At 50.7% G+C, this 20,493-nt stretch overlaps 1 protein-coding gene across 11 annotated transcripts in view; it reads right to left on the minus strand.

Moving 5' to 3' along the window:
- DCTN1 (dynactin subunit 1) overlaps nt 1–20,493 on the minus strand; it is a 119,164-nt gene that overhangs the window by 63,291 nt on the left and 35,380 nt on the right. For 9 of the 11 annotated variants that reach the window (XM_090035187.1, XM_090035186.1, XM_090035188.1 and 6 more), the window contains exons 3-4: nt 16,763–16,841; nt 13,618–13,649 (exon numbers count right to left, since the gene is read on the minus strand). In XM_090035187.1, the coding sequence (XP_089891313.1) occupies nt 13,618–13,649; nt 16,763–16,841 (111 nt within the window). Of the gene's footprint in view, nt 1–7,176; nt 7,198–13,617; nt 13,650–16,762; nt 16,842–20,493 lie in introns of those variants that run through there. The other 2 variants (XM_090035191.1, XM_090035190.1) reach the window with 2 other exon arrangements.

The raw sequence follows: 20,493 nt of genomic DNA on the forward strand, positions 1-20,493 counted from the left end.
GTGGATCCTCCTCTCCCTCCTCAGCCCATAGCCAGAGACTGGGAGGATCAACGAGAACACCACCTGCGCACCAAGACCCTTTAGCCCCGCTCCCAAATCCCTGTAGCGCCTCATGACCTGGCTGGGGGTGCTCCGAGCTGTGTCATTGGTGTCCATTTGAATAAGGAGCATGGGGTAGTGGTCTGTGGGCTGGAGGAGCTTAGGGATCCTCTCTGCAATGTCCCAGATGCGGGCCCCCGGGAAGCAGCAGACTTCCCGGGCTAAGGGGTCGGGGTGGCGGATTACCCCCTCAGGATGGAGTCTCCCAGGACAAACACTTTACGTTTTATCTTAGGGAGAGCGGAGGCAGTAGCTGCAGTTGAGCCTGTGTTGCCTGCAGGAGCTGGCAACTCAGCAGGCTCTGCTGGAGCAGCAAGAGGTGCGTACCTGTTGCTAAGCTCCAGCGGAGCAGAAGCCTTGGTGCGGCGGGCCTTAGGGCCCTTTACCACCTTGGTCCATACCCCTGAGGTGTTGAAGACCCGGGTAGACAAAGCCTTGGCTGGGATGATGTAGTTGGGGCTGGTCCTGCTTTGGGCAGGGGGCTGGACTAGATGCGACTTCCTGAGGTCCCTTCCAACCCTCATTACCTGTGATTCTATAAAACACCCTTGTCCTAACTGCCCCACTACAATGACAGGCTAAGGTCAATGGTAAACCAGGTTCCTTCCTGTTGTAACACAAGTCAATGGAAGGAGGCTGAGGGCAGGACAAGCTAGACAACTACTGCTGACCTGGCCAGGAAGATGGGTCTCTCGGTATGTCGGGGCCAAGACAACCCCCAGAATAGAGCTTTCCCACTTGGTTTCTTTCCCTGTACCCCTTTGCCATTGCTGCTTCCTCCAGAGACAGCGTTTTTCTTCATTGCTTTGTGCCTTCTGGCTGATTGTTTGTGGCACACAAAGCCTCACTCTTGCACTCCCTCCTGTGTTGGGGTCATAGGAGAGTGTCTCAAGGCTCCTCTGTCCCTCTCTGGTTGTACACATCATGCTTTGTCTCCACTTGTACTCTGGGTCATTGATACTTCATCCGGCAAGTCTGCCTCAGCTCTGCACATCGCTGTTACAAAGCATCTGCCACTGGAGAGCCCTACGCAGGGATTTGGGGCTGTCTCGCTGGTTGCTTCGATTTGCTCTTCCCAGCAATTCTCACACCAGCACTCTGGCTGTTCCAGGTTCTGGTTTGACCATATGCTCTGCTGCTTCTGATCACAAACCATCAGCCCCCTAGTCTGGTTGGCATCAGGGCAGCTGACTGGCCCAGTCACGGGAGCCCATGAACAAGTCCTGTCAATGATGTGCAAGCAAAAAAGGAATTCAGCTCCACCCTCTTTAGCTTTGTAGACTCTGCAGGGCTAGCCAGGGCAAGAACCAGGGCTCATCTCTGGCCCCACAGTCAGCAGACCTGACACTGGATATGCAGAGAAGAGCTGTTGAGTAAGGTGATACCATCTTTACAAACATCCCTTCTATACAGGAGTCTCCTCTGACGGTTGTGTGAAAGTTCCTTGTAATTGGACACCAACTGCGCAGAGCTCTCAGCAAAGGAATCTATTTATTTTCAGGTTTAATGGGCAGGATGTTAAAACCCAGGAAGCCATCAGGGCTTCTGGACTCTGGTCAGTACAGAGGAACTGCTGGCAAGAACAGCAGACAATTTCTTAAGGGGTAGATATGGGAAGTGAGCCATTGATAGTTCAGTATAGGAGGAGTGGAGGAGTCTAAATGCACGTTATCAGTGCACATTCCAGTGAGATAGCCCTGAGTGCACAGTCTTCCTGAACACACTGCAAAAGATGATCAATGGAGATATCTCCCTTCCAACCAGCATGCTGGGACCGAAGGATGACCCTGCTCTGCCTTGTCATCTCACCCACATGCCTCCCAACACTTCTGTAGAAGATCTACTCTCAGGTTCCCTTAGACCTTGACCTCTCTGCTGCAAGCCCCTTCATGGACATCTCTGCACAAGCTGTGTCCCACAAAACTTTTAACTAAATACCAAAAAAAAAAAAAAAATCGCATAAGAGTCAGAAAAATGCTGGGAGTGGGTGAGCCAGCTGCTGGACCGACAACCCAGAGCTTTTCCTCATCCCAGGTGCAAATGATAGAAACTCACAGTGCGGATATATAGGCAAGTCCAAAGCTGGGCACTTGTCCCTGGGAGACTGATCTTCCACCATCACATGCATCAGCACTGACAAGATTAAGGGCAGGTAGCAGGAGAAGAGAAAACACCAGTTTTAAAAGGAAAAAAATAAATCAGGAATTGTTTAAGAAATGGTTCATGGTCCTCAAAAAGCACATGAGGTGCAAGATACACAGGCTTGCAAACAAGTAAGATTTCACAGCCAAACGAAGCCAGGAAGGGCTCACAAGACAGGCAAACCTTCACTCCAGGTACCCAATACATGGTGCTGCCAGAAACACGCTGGACTGCCTCTGTTGTCACCCGCACCCACATATACAATGAGTACAGGGTCTGCTGGCTTGCGTTGCTACTCTTGCTCTTGCAGAGCTCGGCAGGCACAGCCGCCTGCATCCAGACAAAGGCTGAAGAGCTGCTGTCCTCCAGTCGCAGCCATAACTCACGGAAGGTCCTCAAAAGACAGGACAGCCTGCTGGCCAGTGCATCTCAGCTGACTGGTGCATGGTGCCAGGCAGGACTGAGAGAAGTTCCCAAGTGCCTGGGACTGGCTCTGCCCTCCTCTGGCAAGTAGGCTCGGAGAACAGACAGCCCAGATGTGGAGTGGAAATCTACTGAGAAATCTGGCTTATCCTACCCTTTAGGAGAGGGCTTGTGCAGTCTCCTTCAAGCGATAAAACCATCCTTCAGCAGACATACAACCTGCCCCCCACCCTGCACTGGAAGAGCCCATCTGCTCTGGAGACATCAGTCTAGTGCACAAAGCCCAAGGGCAGCTTAAGAGTGGACACCAGTCAGTAATGAAACAAGAGATGTAGTGTGGGAGAGGCGACACAGGAGCAGCTGCACGCCCGAGACAAGGCAGCCTCGCTGGTCAGAAACCTTCCAGGCTTGGGTTCAACAGAAAACCCTGAACAAAGTGGTCCCAGAGCCCTGACTGCCAGGCTGGTAACTGCCTGCCAGATGACAGAGAACGACAAATTTAGCCAGAGATCAGAATGTGGATGGGCTACAAGCCACGGTGCTACGTGGCAGACAGGCTGGGGCAGAGTGAGAACATGCTGGTTTCATGCCTTATAAAAAGTTGTCACTCTCCTCGCTTGGCTTATGTTTCAAGTGGATGAAGCACTAGGTGAATCCCAACCCTCCTCCCAAAACTGGCCTCATACTTCCAGCACCCATTGGGACAAGCACTCCTGGTTTCAATTTCAACCTACTCTTCTGGCTACAGCAGCCCAGGAACAATCAGCAGTACTCTAGCAGGGGGACTGGCAGTCGTCCAACTGCACAGTGCAGAACCTGCTCCCCTTCAAGGGCAATGCATATCTCCAGGTGCAGCACATCTGCTAAGCCTTTGGCCAAAACTGGGCCTCCTTTATCCTGATCCACCCATCCCAGACCCAGGGCTTCACGTCTGAGAACACACAGCACAATGGGGCCACCACAATGGAGGCGTCTGGCTGGCTCCTGTTAGCCAGCTCCCTGCTCTAAACACCAGTAATTCAGTGGGGCATGGTGCAGCTCCTGCCCCACTGTACCATGCAGTCATGAAGACTGCTCAGAAAACCCTGCCCATGGGTGACTGGCACCCTGACCACAGACGCAGGACAGTGAAATCCATGCCCCTTCTCAGGCTGTATAATGACGCCAGGTGATGCCGAGCTCCATAAGCCCACCAGGCGCCAGTCTCTGCAGCTGTTCCGTGGAGGGCTGGCACAGCACAGGACCAGGGGCCAGCTCTTCCAGCTGCACAGGAAGTGGCAGGCTAGGCAGAGCTGCTGTAATGCAGGGACTCTGAATTACAGCTTTACTCCAAAACCTGAGGGAAACAGCGACCACATGCCCTTACACAGCAATTCAGGGCAGGGCCAGGTAAACCATTAAACCAAAAGAAGAAGGATTTACTGCAGTCCCACTGAACCCACTGCAACTGTTTTATTGATCTGCTCCTACCCCACACTGCGCAGAAGTAAAGGCTAGTGACCTCTCCCCTGCCCAAAGGGTCTGTTACCAAGGCCTCGCTTCCCTTACTGCAGACCCAAGGAGACAGGAAGCAGTAGTGGATCTGCTGACATATGCTAACAAGCAGCAGACCACCTTCATAATCCGAAAAAGTGCGTCTGCCTTGTGTCCGGGCCCAGCCTCTCCTCTCACCAGGCAGGCCCACCATGGACAAGGAGTGGCTTCAGCACTCGGGTCCTGCCAGAAGCCTGGTCCTGAGCTGGTTGACCAGAAGAGCGCTCAACAGAGCTCTTTAGCCGGGCACATGCAGCAAGTGGGGTGCACTGCCCCCAACCCCCTTGCAGATGCCCATGCTCTGCCAATGGCATCTTGGGTGGGATAAATTTGTATTGATAATCACATCCAATAGAACTGGGGAAGGATATGACCAGCTTCTCTCCACAAGCCTTTGTCTCATGGCACAGCTCAATGGCCATTGCTGAGAACTTTCTGGCTTTCCTTTCCTCCCAGCTTCCAGGCCATAAAGGACCTTGGACCAGAGTCAGAAAAATTCCTTGGGATGTCCTGTGACCTCTCCAGAAAACAGAAAGGACGGGAGGTGCTTGAGGAGGGGCCCACACTGCATCCGCTGGAGGCAGGGGGTGTCAACATGATGACCAACTACAGAGGTCCAGAGGCAGAAATAGGAAGCAGGTGACTACCTAGTCCATCCTCCTCCCTGAAGGACAGGGAACCAGATGGCAGGCAGAGCATGAAAGAGGGTTGATAGACAAAGAAAAGGGGCGGAGGGTAGGGGGCAGTAACTCAATCTCAGATGATGGTGACCATCTGCCACCAAAAAGAGCAGTAGGAAACAGCTTAGGCCGATTACAGTCTATATATAGACAGGCACTGCAGAGAGCCACCTAATCTCGCTAACGAGGATTTACCTTCCAACGGTGTTTAGTTTTATTTGAACACTTAGTATTTTGCCACATAGGACCAGGATTTCCAGCCACAAGAACTGTCACCAAGGTAACAGGGAAAGGTTTCAGCTCTGAAAAATAGTGCTGGTAGGTGCAAGTGGAGCTAGTATATTGCCAATGGACTGTCACAGGCCAGGCACTTGGAAGAAGAGCTCTAGGACATACCTGTCTGATCCTCGTTTCCATGCCAGGCTTGGTATCGCAATGACAGGTAGGAATCCCACCTGGGACACAGCATCTCTGACCTTAGAGAGGCCCCCGTTTTGAAAGTGATTATACAAAGAACACTCTGAGCGGACGGTCTGTGCACACCACAACCTGCCACCAGCCCAGCTCAATGGAGATATTCACAGCGATCAGAAACTAACACGCATGGAGCCAGGAGGCCTTTGTCACAGAGAGCATACGAGCCAGGGAAACGAGAGGGTGAGTAAGAGTCGCATGCACACAGCAGGGATAAGAGCTAGCAGGGCAGCCAAGTAAGGGGCAGGGCACATGCAGCACAGTAAGCCTCAGTTTCATGCAGATTTCCGACTGGAGAGGTCACTGAGGTCGGGACGAGGGGGTGGATGTCCCTGGGCTCTTTCCCCACCCTCCTGAGAGCAGCGGCTAGAGTCTCCCCCCCTGCATGAACCTCCAGGTAGAACGCACTTCCCTTGCGCCCGCCTGCTCCCTGCCTGCGCGCTTCCTGCTGGAGGACAGACGTGGTTCTACACCTCTTTGCACAGAACCACGTCTCAAGGGCTGAAGGGTTTTAGGCCTCAAGTGAAAGGTCTGCAGCAGCCAGCACTAACTGGCAGCCCCAATGCCGGTGCTTATGGGAACAAGCAGGTACTGCCTCATTTCCATTTTCTTTTAGCATGTCCACGTGCCCATCCATGGTCTCCATTTAACTGCAGCATTTCCTTAGTAAAGCCATAATACCCCCAAGTCAGACTGTCAAAACATGCATGCTCTGCTGAAACTTGCATAGTTTCAGTCTCCTTGGGTGATAGGCCAATCAGAAGTCTACAGATACATAGTTAGTTGTTAATTGTATCAAAAAGACTATTTTTCCCCCTTTCCCCACCAGATTCCACCCAGAAAAAAAAGGTAGGGCATGGGTGCAAGGGAAATGGTTCTTTGAAGAGAAAAGTCAATGTTTCAGACAAGAGAGACTGGGGAAATTGTCACTGAGCAAGTATTGTTCACACAAAACCCAAACTCATCTCCAAGATGAGTAGCCTGCCTGTTTTCTTCCTACTGCCTGGTTACTTAGTACACAGAATTAAGGCTATAGTCCATCTTCCAGTATTAACCCACATCTAAGCTGTTCCACAGCATTAGAAACTATGCGATGCCTCTAGCACCATCCCCTGGCTATTTCAAGCCATTTTGGTCTCCCTGCATTTTCCCCTCAAGACAGTAAAGTCGAGGTGACAGGGACCATGCCTTCCCCATTGCATGAAACATCAAGTCTTTCCTGGCACTTTAAAAATAGACTTAAGAGAATGTGTACCTGCGGTAGTAGCTGGATGGAAAGAGAAGGAAGGTGAACATGAAACCAAGGCTAAAGTACCAGCCAAAGTTTTTGTATGGAGGTGGCAATGCTTGTGTTGGGTCTTTGGATTCTGAAGCTTATTGCTGTATAGTCAATCATGTAATACAGACCAGAAACAGACACAATGGGCACATCTTACAGATAACATAGTGACTCCCACCTGGGCTACGGGGGACAGCTGTACTGGGATGCAACCAGGAAAAACGAAACAGTTCTCAGAAATCTTTAGAAAAAGAGCGCACTAGCTTCATAAACCCACAGGCCCCTGGGTGGTACAGTAGCTGGAAATGGAGCCCCTTCCCCTAGAGCAATGTCATGCCCTTAGGCAGTCCTTTAGGTCAGCTGGGCCAGCCTGGGAGCTGGAGAAGGGGAACACATGCAATAGGTAAACATGCGACGGTATGATGGAGAGCACTGCAGCAATGAGTGACAATGAGCCAGGATGCATTTGAGGGCAGGTCATGCGGCCAGGAGATTCTGCAACGTGCAGATTAATTGCCAAAAAAAAAAAAAAAAAAAAAGCACCACCTTTTTAGGTTTCACTCCACGCTGCATGAGGAAGGGACAAAGGTGAGAGGTTAGAGTTCACGCGGCATGGACAATGATGACATTAAGTGAATCATCTGTAAGTTGCCATGTTACTGATTTTAGGAGTTAGACCGCTTTACCTGGTTGTTCTCGCTCCTTTGAGGTATCACTGCACTACAGCACAACACGTACGATAGCAGGGAATGCACACGAAGGCAACCCCTAACAAATCTGGTAGTGAAGCGTGCTCTGCTGCGGTGTGCTGGGACCCAGCCGGGGGCACCCTTACCTTCAGGAGCTCTTACAACCCAGTTCTGGCTATGGGAAGGGAACAGCTGTCTAATTCATCAGCTCCCAGGAGCCTGGGGTCTCTCAGAGGTGTGATGTCCCCGGCCTCCTCTCTGAGTATATGCTGGTCCCAGCCCAAGTGCCCCCATCTCAGCAAGTCCTGCCCAGTCACTGTTCAGGGGAGGGGTTGCCAGCCACCGCCTGCACTTGTGCTTGTTGGCTCAGCATAGAAAGAACTAGCCATCTAGGTCCCTAGGGCAAAAGTAGCCACGGGTAAAATGAAATGGATGGTCTGGCCCAAGGTGACCAGGAGGGGTGAGAGGAATGAACGTTTAATCTGGAAACTGCAAATCCTAGTTCCACGGAGGTGAAAGTTTGAACATGCAGCTCACAACTGCTTTGCCTCAGCTGCGTGGAGGTTATTTACCATAAGGAGAATTACATCCTAGTAAGATGGCACTGGACTCGTTCTCTCCATGTCATTGTGGATGTACTATTGCAAGTCATTTATCCCCGTCAAAGCCAACAGCACTCCTGAAATTTCCACTCTGGACACAGCCAGACCGAGGTGCAAGAAATCTGGCTCTGGCTACAATTTTTATGTATTTGGCTGGACGCTAATCTATGCTAATACAGATGCCTGGCTATTACCCCCCGACAAAGAGCACCATCACGCACGCCTAAAGGGACTGCCTCTCAGGAAATGAGCATGGCGATTCACCCTCTATCCCAGTGCACGCGTCTGCAACTTGATGACAAGTCAACATCTTCATATCCTCCATTTGGAGCCCATAGCAAATTGCATACGCTATTATTACTTGCCTAAGTCACTCTTAAACCAGTGAAAATCCCCTCTCAAAGTGGCAGACTTACGGTGATGCAGTCACAGATTAGCAGACTTTATCCCTGGCTCAGATGACACGCAGCGCCCAAGTGCACAAAACCTATTTCTGCAGGGATCAGCTGAGGCGGAAATAAACTAGCAGGAAACTCGCCTTCCCAGGCAGGCATGAGAGCCACACCACCTCTTTCTGTCAGGGAAGAGGGCACCATCATGCTCAGGTACCCCACTGCTCCACTTATTATGTTTCTCTGTCTTCAGCCACGAAGCCTGCCGAGTTTCACATGCTGCTTCTCGTGAGTTAGCACAATGCTGTAGCAAAGCTGTTACCAAGCAGTAAGAATACACCAGAGATGGGCGCTGGGGGTTCATTTGCAGCTCTGTCATTAATATGCTGCTTGCCCTTTGGGGCAGTGTCCCTTGCACACTTCCCTGATTCCTCGTTCTCATTACTGCAAAGCATCAGCCTGTACCTAACTCATGAGGATGGTCGATGAGACTAGTACACGGAGCAGACACTTTGGATGAAAGCTGCCCTAGCAGGGCACTGTAGTTGTGGAACACCCAGTTGTGAGCTCTGTTTGTAATGTCCACAGTTTTGTTGAGTTGCCTCAGTGCCCTTTTAATATTGGGCACCCCAGATGTGTGGCAGGGAACTCTCTTGTTTGAAGGTATCATTAAAGAGAGGTGCAGGTAGCAAGGGGCAGCTCCTCAAAGGGCAGCAAGGAGCTGACTCTCAAAAAGACCTTAGGGGTAGCTGCTTTTCCCATCCAGGGTCATGCTTCGCTGCTGGGATTTTGGGCCAGGATGACGCGCTCCTCCTAGTACCACGGCCCTTTCCCTGGACACTGCTGACATCTAGTGGCAAGAGTACAGAAATCCGCAGCTTTGAGCATCAGAGATGAGGGAGGCCCAAGTCCAACAGCAGAAGCCAGACTCTGCCCTGGGAAAAAGTGGGAGGCTGCTCCAGGGCGATACCAGCCAGTGCATGCAGTTATTCCAGATGCAGCTAGTTTTTTCCTGAGACAAGGTGGAAGCATCAGGGTGCTCTGAAAATCTGACATGCAGCGACCAGGGCAACGGCAGCTATGAGCTGCCCATCAATCAAACCACTCCCAGTGCATGGATGGGGAAGCCCACGCAAAGAGGCAGACTTGCTTCCGCAAAGCCAGAGGAAGTCTCAGCCTCGAGTCCCAGGGTGCGACTCTTCAGTGCCTGGCACAGGGAGCAGTGATGCAGGTGGAAAAGGTTCTCTTCAAGGGTGAGGGAACTGGGGGTACAGGAGCATTTTCACACCTATGCTACAAGGGCTTATTGAGCCTCATGCCTGTGATCCTTGGGGTCCCCCCAGCCTTACTACTGTGCAGTCCCTCACTATCATTCTTGGCCTTGTGATGAACACCTACTACTGTCTGCAAGGTACTCTCCTTCTCCTGGGCAACTGGCAGCCGTCCAGGCCTGTGCCTTCCCCCTCACTCTTCCAGGCCCTGCTCAGAGGACACTGAACATCTTCTACCCAGAAGCACCAAGCAAGTGATCCTTAGCAAGTTACTAGGCTCAGTATAGAAATGACCAGATAAAACTATGAGCTGTGTTTTGCCTCTCACGAGATGCCTGCTCGTTGCTGGAAGTTTTCTTAAAAGGAGCAGGGGACCCTGCCTCAGAAGGAAGGAAGTGGGTCCAGAAGGGGAAAAGAGAGATGACAAAAAAGGCAAGCAAACAGACAAATCTGGGCATCCTCAGCACTTTGTCTCAGTCCTGCATGCACTTGTGATGCCATGCCCTTATGAGCAGGAAAAGCAAGAGTTCCAGACTGACAGAAACCAACAGCAGGGAAGTAGCATTTATCCTGCGTGATCAGCTCACCCAACCAGAGGCCTGCACATTGCCCACAACATAATAATATATCCACATCTAAACAACAAGTAACCCCATTTCTAAGGGATCTGTGCTTGCAGCTGCTGAGAGGCCACAATGATCATTCTAGGATTTGAAGACAGGAATGATCACCGCTCCGTAGCAGTTTGATTCGACTCATGCAAAATATTTTCTAAGGACAGCCTTTAGCATTGAAGGTGCGACTGGTCATCTCCTGGATCCAGACACTTCCATACAGCCCTACAGAAAGCATGCTCTGGGATGGGTGTTAACCCAGGGTCACAACACTCTGGGTGGCATGCAGGGAAGGCTTCAATGAGAACTTGAATCCAGTTAAATATGGGCTTTTTCTCCGATAAATAATCTCCAGTTTCCTGCAGGCCATGAGCAGAGATGGCGGCACCTCCAACCACCACTCTGGATGGCTTAACATCTGCTATCAGAATCAGAGAGCATGATATCTCACCTGGCTTGGCCCAGTGAAAGGTAGGTGTCATGCATAGGGGCAGGTAGTCCTGATTTCCCCAGCATTTTTTAAGCTCATGCAGCACCTGTGCCCAGTCTCCTTCCAAGAACAAGCATCATAAAAAAGCAAATACTGGTTCCTCTGGAACAGGCTGAGGAATGGGGTTAGTCAAAGCAAGACTCGTGTGTTTGGACACGTTTCCAGGCTGATCCAGTTCTGGTTTGGGACAGTTCCAACACTGTGCTCTTGTTGCTGAGAACAAGACATCTCGGTACCATCAGCAGCTAACTGCGGCACCACTGAAATAAGCAAGTGGAGGTTCTGGGGAATGCCAGTCAGACACCAGGGACTATCTGGCCCTCCTCACTAGAGCACATGCTCCTTGCACTCAATGCAGCAGTCTCCCAAGCAATCACTGTTCAGATGCTGGCCTCTTTCCCTAGCTTGGTTTGGATGTCAGTCTGGCTCACAGCCGGATGATCAAGTATCTGCTTGCAGACTTGGCACGTGGAGGAGGAGGGAAGGTCTGAGCAGTCAGCACATAACAAGGCATTCCCACAGTCAGCCCTGTTCTCCGTACGTTGGGTTTTTGTGGGGTCCTGGTCACCAAGCTCCAAACTGCACATACCACAGGGTCAGGTGTCACTTGTGTTGAAATCCTGCACAAAGCCTTTATTATCCACATGCTTGTTTCCATGTTACCACATGGACAGCTATGCCCATGCATGGTGAAAGCTGTGTAATCGAGGCAGCCTTCACTGGCAGAGTCCGGACTCTCTACAAAACCTGAGGATGTAGACAGCGAACAATGTAAGGTTGCAGACACCTCGAATTTAGCACACGGCACCCCAGGTACCAGAGAGAGTTTAGCACCTTCCCACAGCAGTGCACAGCTGGAAGTGGATGCACAAAGACCTCTGCTGTAAATTCAGATCGCTGCAGAAGGCATATCTGCAGTATGTTACAACAAAAGGCCACTGCCTCTTCTAGCTCAGTGTCCTCAGAGGAATGTGGAAAAAACCACTGAGACATAAGATGCAGTAGATCCACAGACAGAAGGAATCATCTAGATGGACGTCCTATGTAATCAGGCCATTCAGTTCCACCGAACTACGTCATACTAAGCTCAGAAACTTTATTTAAAATCACATTTAAATCCTCAGGGGACTAAAGAGCTGAATGCTTTGCTAGGGTAACACAAGACACCCAGTAGGCCACCAATACACTGGCAGGGAGCTGACTGAGACAAGCCCAGCAGACAAACCATGCCCCATGCTGCAGGGGGCAAATCCCCCCGCTATGGTCTGGGGAAAGCGTTCTTCCAGCCCCAGACCTGGTAATCAGTTTGAGGCAGAGCACATGAGCAAGACACACCAGCCAGATGTCTAGGAGACGAGATCCCCTGTGCGCCCTCCAAGCACAGGGCTGGTCCTGTTTCTAACTGTGCTCAATCTCAGATGCTTCATACAGGGAAGGAAAAATGTGAGATTCCATCTGGGCAGTCATTTGAGCAGGGGAAAAAAATCCTTCCTGACTGTAGTAGATGATCAGAGAGAGTCCTGAAGCATGAGATCTGATCTCCAGTCATCATCTCAAATGGAAAGGTGCAAGTGCCATGTACATGTTAAGGGCAACAGATCGTTTTCTCCTGAAGCCCAGAAGGAAAAGGACAAATGGGAAAATTCAGATTCCAGGGCCAGAAGTGATCACCAAAACCCTCCACCCCAAAGCAGGGGTCAAACAGGTCCTTTAGAAAGGTATTTAAGCACATCCCAAAAACAAATAGCAAACAGCCCACTTTACCAGCGAGCTGCTTCGGAGTTTGATTTCCTTTGACGATTGTTAGATCACAGTCCATTTCAATGCTGAATGGTTTCGTTTCAATATCCAGCCCCTGGATCCTGTTGCACTGTTCTCAGTTCAATAGAGAAGCCCATCTTAGCAGTTATTTTGCCCATGCAAAAGTACCTGTCCACAATGGTTGTGTGTATGGAATAATGTACCTCCACCCCCTCAAACTGCCAGCTATTTTGTTCCGAAGCGCGTTCAAAATGAGCTGTAAACCCCACCCTAATGAGGATCACAGATATTCCCAGGATCTATATATTGCATGGCTGTTCTTGAAGCTCAGGCAATGTTTCTGGTCAGACTGTCCAAAGTGCCCAGGTGGTTATTACAATACCAGCATGGACAGGCATCTGCCTGGCTTCCTGTGAGCACAGAGAGAACTTACTGCACGTGCACACAGCGTTGTGTGTCCATTTTGGTCCTCTCCACATCATTGGAGATCCTGGATAGAGTTCAGTATACATAAAGCTTATCTGCACAGAGCTCACCAGGAAGGCTAATGCAGATAACAGGAGGGGTGCAGCTGCTTTCTCCATAACATATGGGTTAACTTTTGAAGGATGCAGTAGTGTTCCATAACGAAGCAGGGATGGCCCCCAGCGCAAGATCAAAGCAAATGTTAAAGGCCTGTAACAGAGTCCAAACCTCCCTCACACCCAGCACAACCCTCCACGGCTAGGGGAATCAGGTGCCTGTTTCCAATCAGCATGGAGGAAGCTGCTTCTGATCGTGCCTTGTTCCCTCTGCTTTTTCCACCCAACTTACCCCTTGGGCAAAGCCCTTGCATACAAACTTTCCCACAGCCACAAGCTGGCCCCAGCAGAACCATAACATCCAGGTTACACAAAGGCAGACTCACTGCTGGCAATATCATCACTGCTTTTCCTCTTGCCACATTTGATCTGAAACATCTTGACTAGAACTCTGACCCTGCTGCCAGGCCACATACAAGTCCTGTAAGACTGCAGATGGAGCTTGTGCTAAACTCTGGACAGGCAACAGGTATCAACAGAGAGAGATCAATGGAGTATTGTGCACCCCCACCCCGCTCCATACCACCACACACACCAGTGGAGTGAGTTTGTATCGACAGTCTGCAGTCTCCAGCCAAAGCACTCACCAGTTTGCTGGCCTTGGCAGCTTCCAGCGAATCTGGAAATAAAGCAGAGAAACAGAAGAACCATGAGCCATTTGCCACACATACTGCATGGGACTCTTCATAACATGACCAGCAAGACCACTGTAATTCCAGTGCAGGCTCTGGGATACTTAGCTTCACCTTGACAATTAAACAATGTCTAGATCTAGTTAAAAAATGCCCCCATGTCTCTGGAGAGGTAGGAATAAGATGCAACAGGGAAGGCAAGTTCTGTTCCACCTTAACTAAGCGGTCACTTGCACTCACCACCAGTAGCTGTTAATCCCTCTAGGAAGCTCTCTGTTCTTGGTTTGCACATGCATGAGAGTTCATGACCAAATACCTCTGTGCACGTTGACTATATTAACCATGAAAATGTGGGCCAAACAGGGCGGGACAGGTTAATGCCCCTGGGACAGATCTGCCTGGGGTCAGGCCATCTCACTGCCTACAGTAGCCCAGTACACCACAGAAAGCTGCCATCCCACCCAGATCACCAGATTTGCAGGGTGTTGCTTGCTACAAGAGGCTGTAACTCTCTCTTATAAAGGAACCACAGAAGAGCAGCTCACAGAGCCAGCATTCAAGCGTAGGTGGGAGGTGCCAGGGCCAGAACTCACATTCACTTCTACCTAAAGGACCTGTGCAGTTGCCCTTTGACTGGAGCTTTCCACACTTTTCCTTAGCCCTGGGTTGTGTTACTGTGCACCACTGAACAGCTGCTCCACATCCCAAGAAAGGTAACGGCAGTTCGAGGCCGAGACATATAGCTCCTGGTTGCAGGAAGGTAATATCAAAATGCAGAGCCACAATTCAAGTGGGGTGCATGCCTCAAACCCAGGGGATGATCTGTTTAGCTAAATTCTACCCTCCATGCCGCTCCTGGGTATCTAATGGGGACGACACCATGACTTGCAGCCTATTGTGATGAGCCTGCTATTTGGGTTTTGTCATTTGAATTGCAGCATCAGCTGCCCATATAAAGGATGGAGAGAGCTCATAAATCAAAACTCCAAGCTGCCTCCCTGGTGCACTGTACACCTGGATTCATTTTGGTGTGGGGAGGTGGGGGGAAGGGGGAACATGCTCAACTGCTAGAGACCAAACTCTCTGCAGCACGTACTACTGAGTCAAAGACTGCAGCAGGCGCTGAGGTTTCTATAGCAACTCACTGGCACCAGGCCATGCTTCCTGCATCCGTATTTCATTACTCCAAAGAGCACAGCATGGGTTCAGTGTTTCCCTGACCCTTCCCACCTTTCTTCCTTCACTCAGGACACACACTCTTGAACTCATACCCCTGTTCTTTCCCTCCGACCCTGGCAGAAATAACACCCTACCCCCCCATGCTATGTTTTCCTTGCTGCATCAGTATCTGTAGCTCATTCTACCCTCTTGCAGCATGGGTGGTTGGCCAAACACACTCTCTGAGCTCCTCCTGTAGTCAAGGAAAACCAGTTTCTCTCAGCAGAACTGAAGTGGGCTTTCTCTCAACTAGGCAATGGGGCAGGAAGCAGCAGAGGAAACTCAAGCCAACCAGCACCAGCTAATTTACGTTGGAAGGAGCCTCCTGAACGGCTGTTATATTTTGTTGGCACTGGACTGAGAACCCAGCAGCACCAGGCAGCGCTACAGGAAGTCCAGCAAAAGCCTCTATACAGCAGCAAATCCTAATAGCACTGCAGCACTGGCGGGGCAAAGCAGCTGGATGCTCTCTTCCAGATTCTCCATTCTTTGGGTATGATCACCTTGCCTCAGGAACAGAGGAGGCTCCAGGGGCCTGCACTAAGCTGGGAAAACGTGAGACTAAAACCTTAGAGATGCTTAAGAACATTTGCATCAGAAACACAGCTGGAAAGGGAGAAGCTCTGTGCATGGATAGCTGGGCCTCAGCAGAGACAGAGGCCTGGAAAAATCCAAGTTATATGGACTAAGCAAAAAAAATGTTTTTTATTAGTTTGTAGAAGAGATTAAGTGACAAAGGGACTGCTTTAAAAGGGAGAGCTGCTGGGAATAGGAGATGTGTTGGGGTTATGCCAGACCAAAGCCTTTTGCAGTGACAGCAAGTTCTCAGAACTGGGAACAGTCTGAGTGACAAGGGCAGGACAGAGCACCATGCGACACGAATACCAAGTCGAAGCTCCCCTCCACAGACATGGTAGACAAAAGGAAACAGCCCACTGCAGCCCAGGCCCTTCAGGCACGCTGCCTCTGTAGCAGTGCTTGCAGCTTCTGGAGTTGGGATTTAACTCCTCCAAGGTGCTACTGGTCACAAGCAAGCATGATTCTGGGTTGGTTCAGCAGAAACAGCATGTGCCCAGCAAATACCACACACGTTGTTCTCTGAGTTCTGCACATTAAGGCCCAGCTCTTCAGGGCAGTCACAGTTTTGCTGAAGTACCCAACACCAATGTCATCTTCCATCAACAGAACACAAAGGGAGGCGCTGGGGAAACCAGTGTCTTCCAGAGGGGCAACAAGAGCAGCCTGGGAGGTAATACCACACTCATATAGAGGGTATTCTCTAAGCCAGTGTTTCTCAACCTGTGGGTCACAAGAATATATGAAAGGGTCACAAGCAACCTTTAAAAATGGATTCTTCTTTAAAGGAGAAACATGTGAGAAACTTGTGGCTTTTCTCTTGCAGGCTGTCAGGATTCCTGGGTTGGGCCTGGCCACTGACGTTTACAAATGGGTCCTGGTACAAAAAAGATTGAGAACCACTGCTCTAAGCCAGATGTGTGTATGGGAGTGGAGGGGGTGTGTCTGCAGCCTTCAGCAGACACAGATCACTGCAGTTCAACAGCTTCCTCCAGGGGTCTTGCCCCTGCAAGGCTTTGGCCTAATGCTGCCCACAACAAAAGTCAGGACTGGTCCCATGGGAAGGGTGAAGTGTGGGCAGCCAGTCATGGGCACAGAGTGATAGGAACAGACACAGCCAACAGTAGGAAGTGCATAATTAAATAGGCAAGAATCCCACATGCCTGTATGCATCACCCCCAACTTGCCTAGGCAAGGAGCTCTGGGACCACAGGGCCTCCCCCACCCCCAAGTGAGGCTGGGGTCTGACATACGGTTCCCCATTGGCCTGGGTGACAAGAATTCACAGGGCTGATGTGTGACGTACCTCTTTTGGGGACTTTCAAGGAAGACGACTCTGGTGTTTCTGGGGAGGTCGTGTCTGCTCCATCTTCAAACACCTGGATCTGAATAACATTTAACAAAATTGTGTTATCAGTGATCCCCTACAGCTGCTCAGGGCTTTAGCCAACTGGCTTTAGGTCTTTGCACAAGCTTTGAGCTCATTTCCTCCCATCAGTAGCTTGGCGTGCCTCCCTCTCCAGCTTCCTGGAAGAGCTTTAAGCTGAACAGAAAGCTGCACGGGATGTGAGGACAGCCACTCAGGAAATCCAAAGCAGTTTATGGCTGGTTAGGTATTGCAGGCCAAGCTGGTGACCCCAAGGCACAGGACCCCAGGGCATGGATCATTTTCAGTACCTGCCACTTGAGAAGCTAAGCGGTTTTTTAAAGCACGTTTGATCTGATCAAAAGTGAATATGAAAGAGACTCCCTTATTCCTCTCAGCCAGATGAGCTACTCCTGGATAATCTGCAAAGGTGTTGTGTCCAAACAGTCACACCTCCGACAGAGAACCAGGCTCCTGGAGACTCCAGGGCTGGCTTGGGGCAATGCAGTGAACTTGGAAAATCTGGGCTAGAAGGGCTTGGATTGGCATCTTTAATTCCTTCTGTGGCCTGAATTTGGCTGACATGATGCAGGAAAGGGGGCTCTGCAACAAAAGTGCAGCTCAGCTGTCATCTGCCAAGCAGCCAGTGGCGACTGCTATTTCTGGAAGGTGCCTGGGTACCAGACACATGTTTCTAAATGAGAAGGAAGAGGCAGCCTGAATGAAACTCTACAGCCACTGAAACCATGACAACGCTGCGGCAGAAGTGGGAACATTCAGCCCTGAGTTTCCCAGCAGGGAGAGAAGGAGAGATGTCCCTTGGAACCTGCTGACAGCACATCTCCAACATGCTGCTGTCTGCTGATGACTGCTGGGGAAAGGTCAGCAGTGTGGAGGCTTTTGAGCTGATTCACCATGGCCATCTCAGCAGCCAGCACTGAGAACCCAGCAGCACAGGACACGACAGAGCCTTACTACTGGGGGACCTCCCAGCCCATCACACACCTGAACTCCTCAATAACAAACTGAAAAAAATTAAGCTGTTTTGGCTCTTCCATCTAGTACAGCTCAGCTGATGGCCTCAGGTATCTGGGCACAGGATTGCAAGCACTGACATCAGGATCTGGGTATACTCTCAGAGCTGCAACTGGTCTCCCTAACTCCAGGATCACGCAGCCAGGTACTGTCTACTGGAAGGTCCCTGGGTACTTACCACTAAAGGGTCTGAACTCCACCGTTACTATCTAGCTCACCCTCCTGAATTCCTCCTAGCTGAATACATTCATCTTCACTTCTCCTTCCACCCCCCTCCAAAATTGCTTACTCTCATTCTATAACAGAACCACTGCTGCATTTATGTCCTGGGTGGGGGGTGAAGCAACCCCCACAGCTGCACAGGCACTTGGAACCCAACTGCCTGGAGCAACTGATAATGCTGAAAGGCAGAAATTAGAACAAGGCTTTATTCTGAGTTTTTTTTAAGCTTGGGGAAGTACAAGAAGCTGCAGAGACGGCGATGGGATATCTGAGCCTGTGGCTCAGAACGGAGAGCAGGAAGTCATCAGTATAATCAACCCCAGGCTCCAGGTGACAGTGCTCAGCTCAGTCACTGCCCCAGCCAACAGCAATCTCAGGTGGGAAGAGCTGCAGAGCCACCAAAACACCACTGGAGATACCAAGCAGTGCTCACACCCCTGCTTTCAGGGACATTCCCGGCTCTGGCAAGCAGCAGCGAATAGGGAAGGTGTGATTCAAAACAAAGGAACACCACACCGGTCCTCTGTGCACCCTTTTCATGGCTGGGCTCCTGGCAAACCCAAGAAAGCTGATTTTCAGGGGCTACATGCTCATTTGCATTGTGCCAGTCAGCTTTTCCCCTCTCCTCCAGCAAGCTACTGTTCAGCAAAGGGGCAGCATGAAAATGGTTGCAGGCATGGGGCACAGGACTGGCGAGGAGAGGATGAGGGAACTGGGCTGATTTAGTTCGGAGAAGACAAGACTGAGGGGAACTGAATAGCAGCCTTCAACTCCCTGCAGAGGGGTTACAAAGACGATGGAGCTGGACTGTTCTCAGTGGGGGCAGATGACAGAACAAAGAGCAATGGACTCGAGCTGCAGCAAGGGAAGTTGAGGTTAGAGATAAGGAAAAACTCTCTGGAGGAGGGTAGTGAGCACTGGAACAGGCTCCCCAGAGAGGTGGACTCTCCATCCTGGGGAGGTGTTTAAGACCCAACTAGACAAAGCCTTGGCTGGGAGGATGTAGTTGGGGCTGGTCCTGCTTGGAGCAGAGGGTTACACTAGATGTGGCCTCCTGAGGTCCCTTCCAACCCTCATTGTCTTTGGTTGCATGGTGCTGCTCTCCAGGGTACTAAGCAACTCAACCAGTTCTTCCCTTGACTCTGTGCCAAGAACTCATCAAGACATACGCTACCTGCTACCCTTGACTTGCTGCACACAGAGCCCAAGAACACACATTTGCAGACATGGGCCCCTGCTCTCCAGGCAGGACCTGCAGCACGCTGCCCAGTCACAGGGCAGTAATTGCTGCAGCAGTCCTCAGCAGTATTTTTATACCTCCACTTCCCTCAGAACACATAAAATGTGAGACTTTATCTTGGTGTCCAGGTGCCGAGAACCAGCAGAGCAGCCTGGGCTCACTGAAGGCTTGTCCCATCTCTAAGCGGCTAGCACACAACCATGGCCCTACTATGCACTACAGATTTCCTGAAGGATCAGGTAAGATACACACGGTGATGATATCGAGGTTTCTTCTGAACTGTCCTTCCAGCTAAAAGTCCCTGAAGCAGTTAAGAGACTACAGCTGAGTCTTCTAGGTGCAAATGCTGTTTGCACTCATTTGCACCGATTGGTTTGAGGGCTGGCACAGAAGAGTAGGGAAGTTATTTGGACCTGGGGAAACACTTTTTCTCGTTTTCTTAGAGCTGTTTTGCTCAAAAGGATGCAGGTGTCCATCTCTTTCATCAGCACTGCCCAGGAAGGCTGTGGAATCTCCATCCCTGGAAATTTGTAAGAGCAGGTGAGATGGATTAGACCAAAACTGCCGAGACCTGAGGATCCCAGCTCATGCTAGATGCCCTCTGGAGGTCCCTTCCAGCACGGCTTTCTGTTATCCTAAAACACAGCCTGAAAATCTTTACAAGACAGCCTGAGGCATCTTTTACACCCCAGGGCACCATGCTGTGTAAAAACACAGAAGTACGGCAAGTGGCTTTTTCAAGGGTGATCTAGATGGGAAGTGCAGGGAGGAAACAAGTCCGACCTCAAGCCTGGAGCCCAAGAGGGAAGTGTATCTGGCTCAGAGTCCCCTTGGAGGAAGCTCACCATTTTCTGCTTCTTATCTTTTCAGTGTTTTTCCAACTACTTCTTGAAAACTCAGTGTCCAAGTGTTAGGGGCAGGTTCAGATTTGAAAGCTGGAACCCAGGGTCCCATTCTCCTGCATCCATGAACAGTCCAGACCACTCTCTCTCTCTTTCTCTCTCTCTAACTGGTGCATAGAAGCAGCAGAAGAGCAACGCACGCAGCATGACGACGCTCCCTGCACCACAACGTACCATATCTCCTCTTTTCAGGACAAGGAAGAGCGCTAACCTGCAGGCAGCTCCCATCTTGGCTGACGACATTGCTAAGGCAACAGCACCGGGCTCCCTAG

The sequence above is a fragment of the Crocodylus siamensis genome, chromosome 2 (genome assembly GCF_052110815.1).
Source record: "Crocodylus siamensis isolate JL-2025a chromosome 2, ASM5211081v1, whole genome shotgun sequence".
In the NCBI taxonomy this organism is placed as follows: domain Eukaryota; kingdom Metazoa; phylum Chordata; order Crocodylia; family Crocodylidae; genus Crocodylus; species Crocodylus siamensis.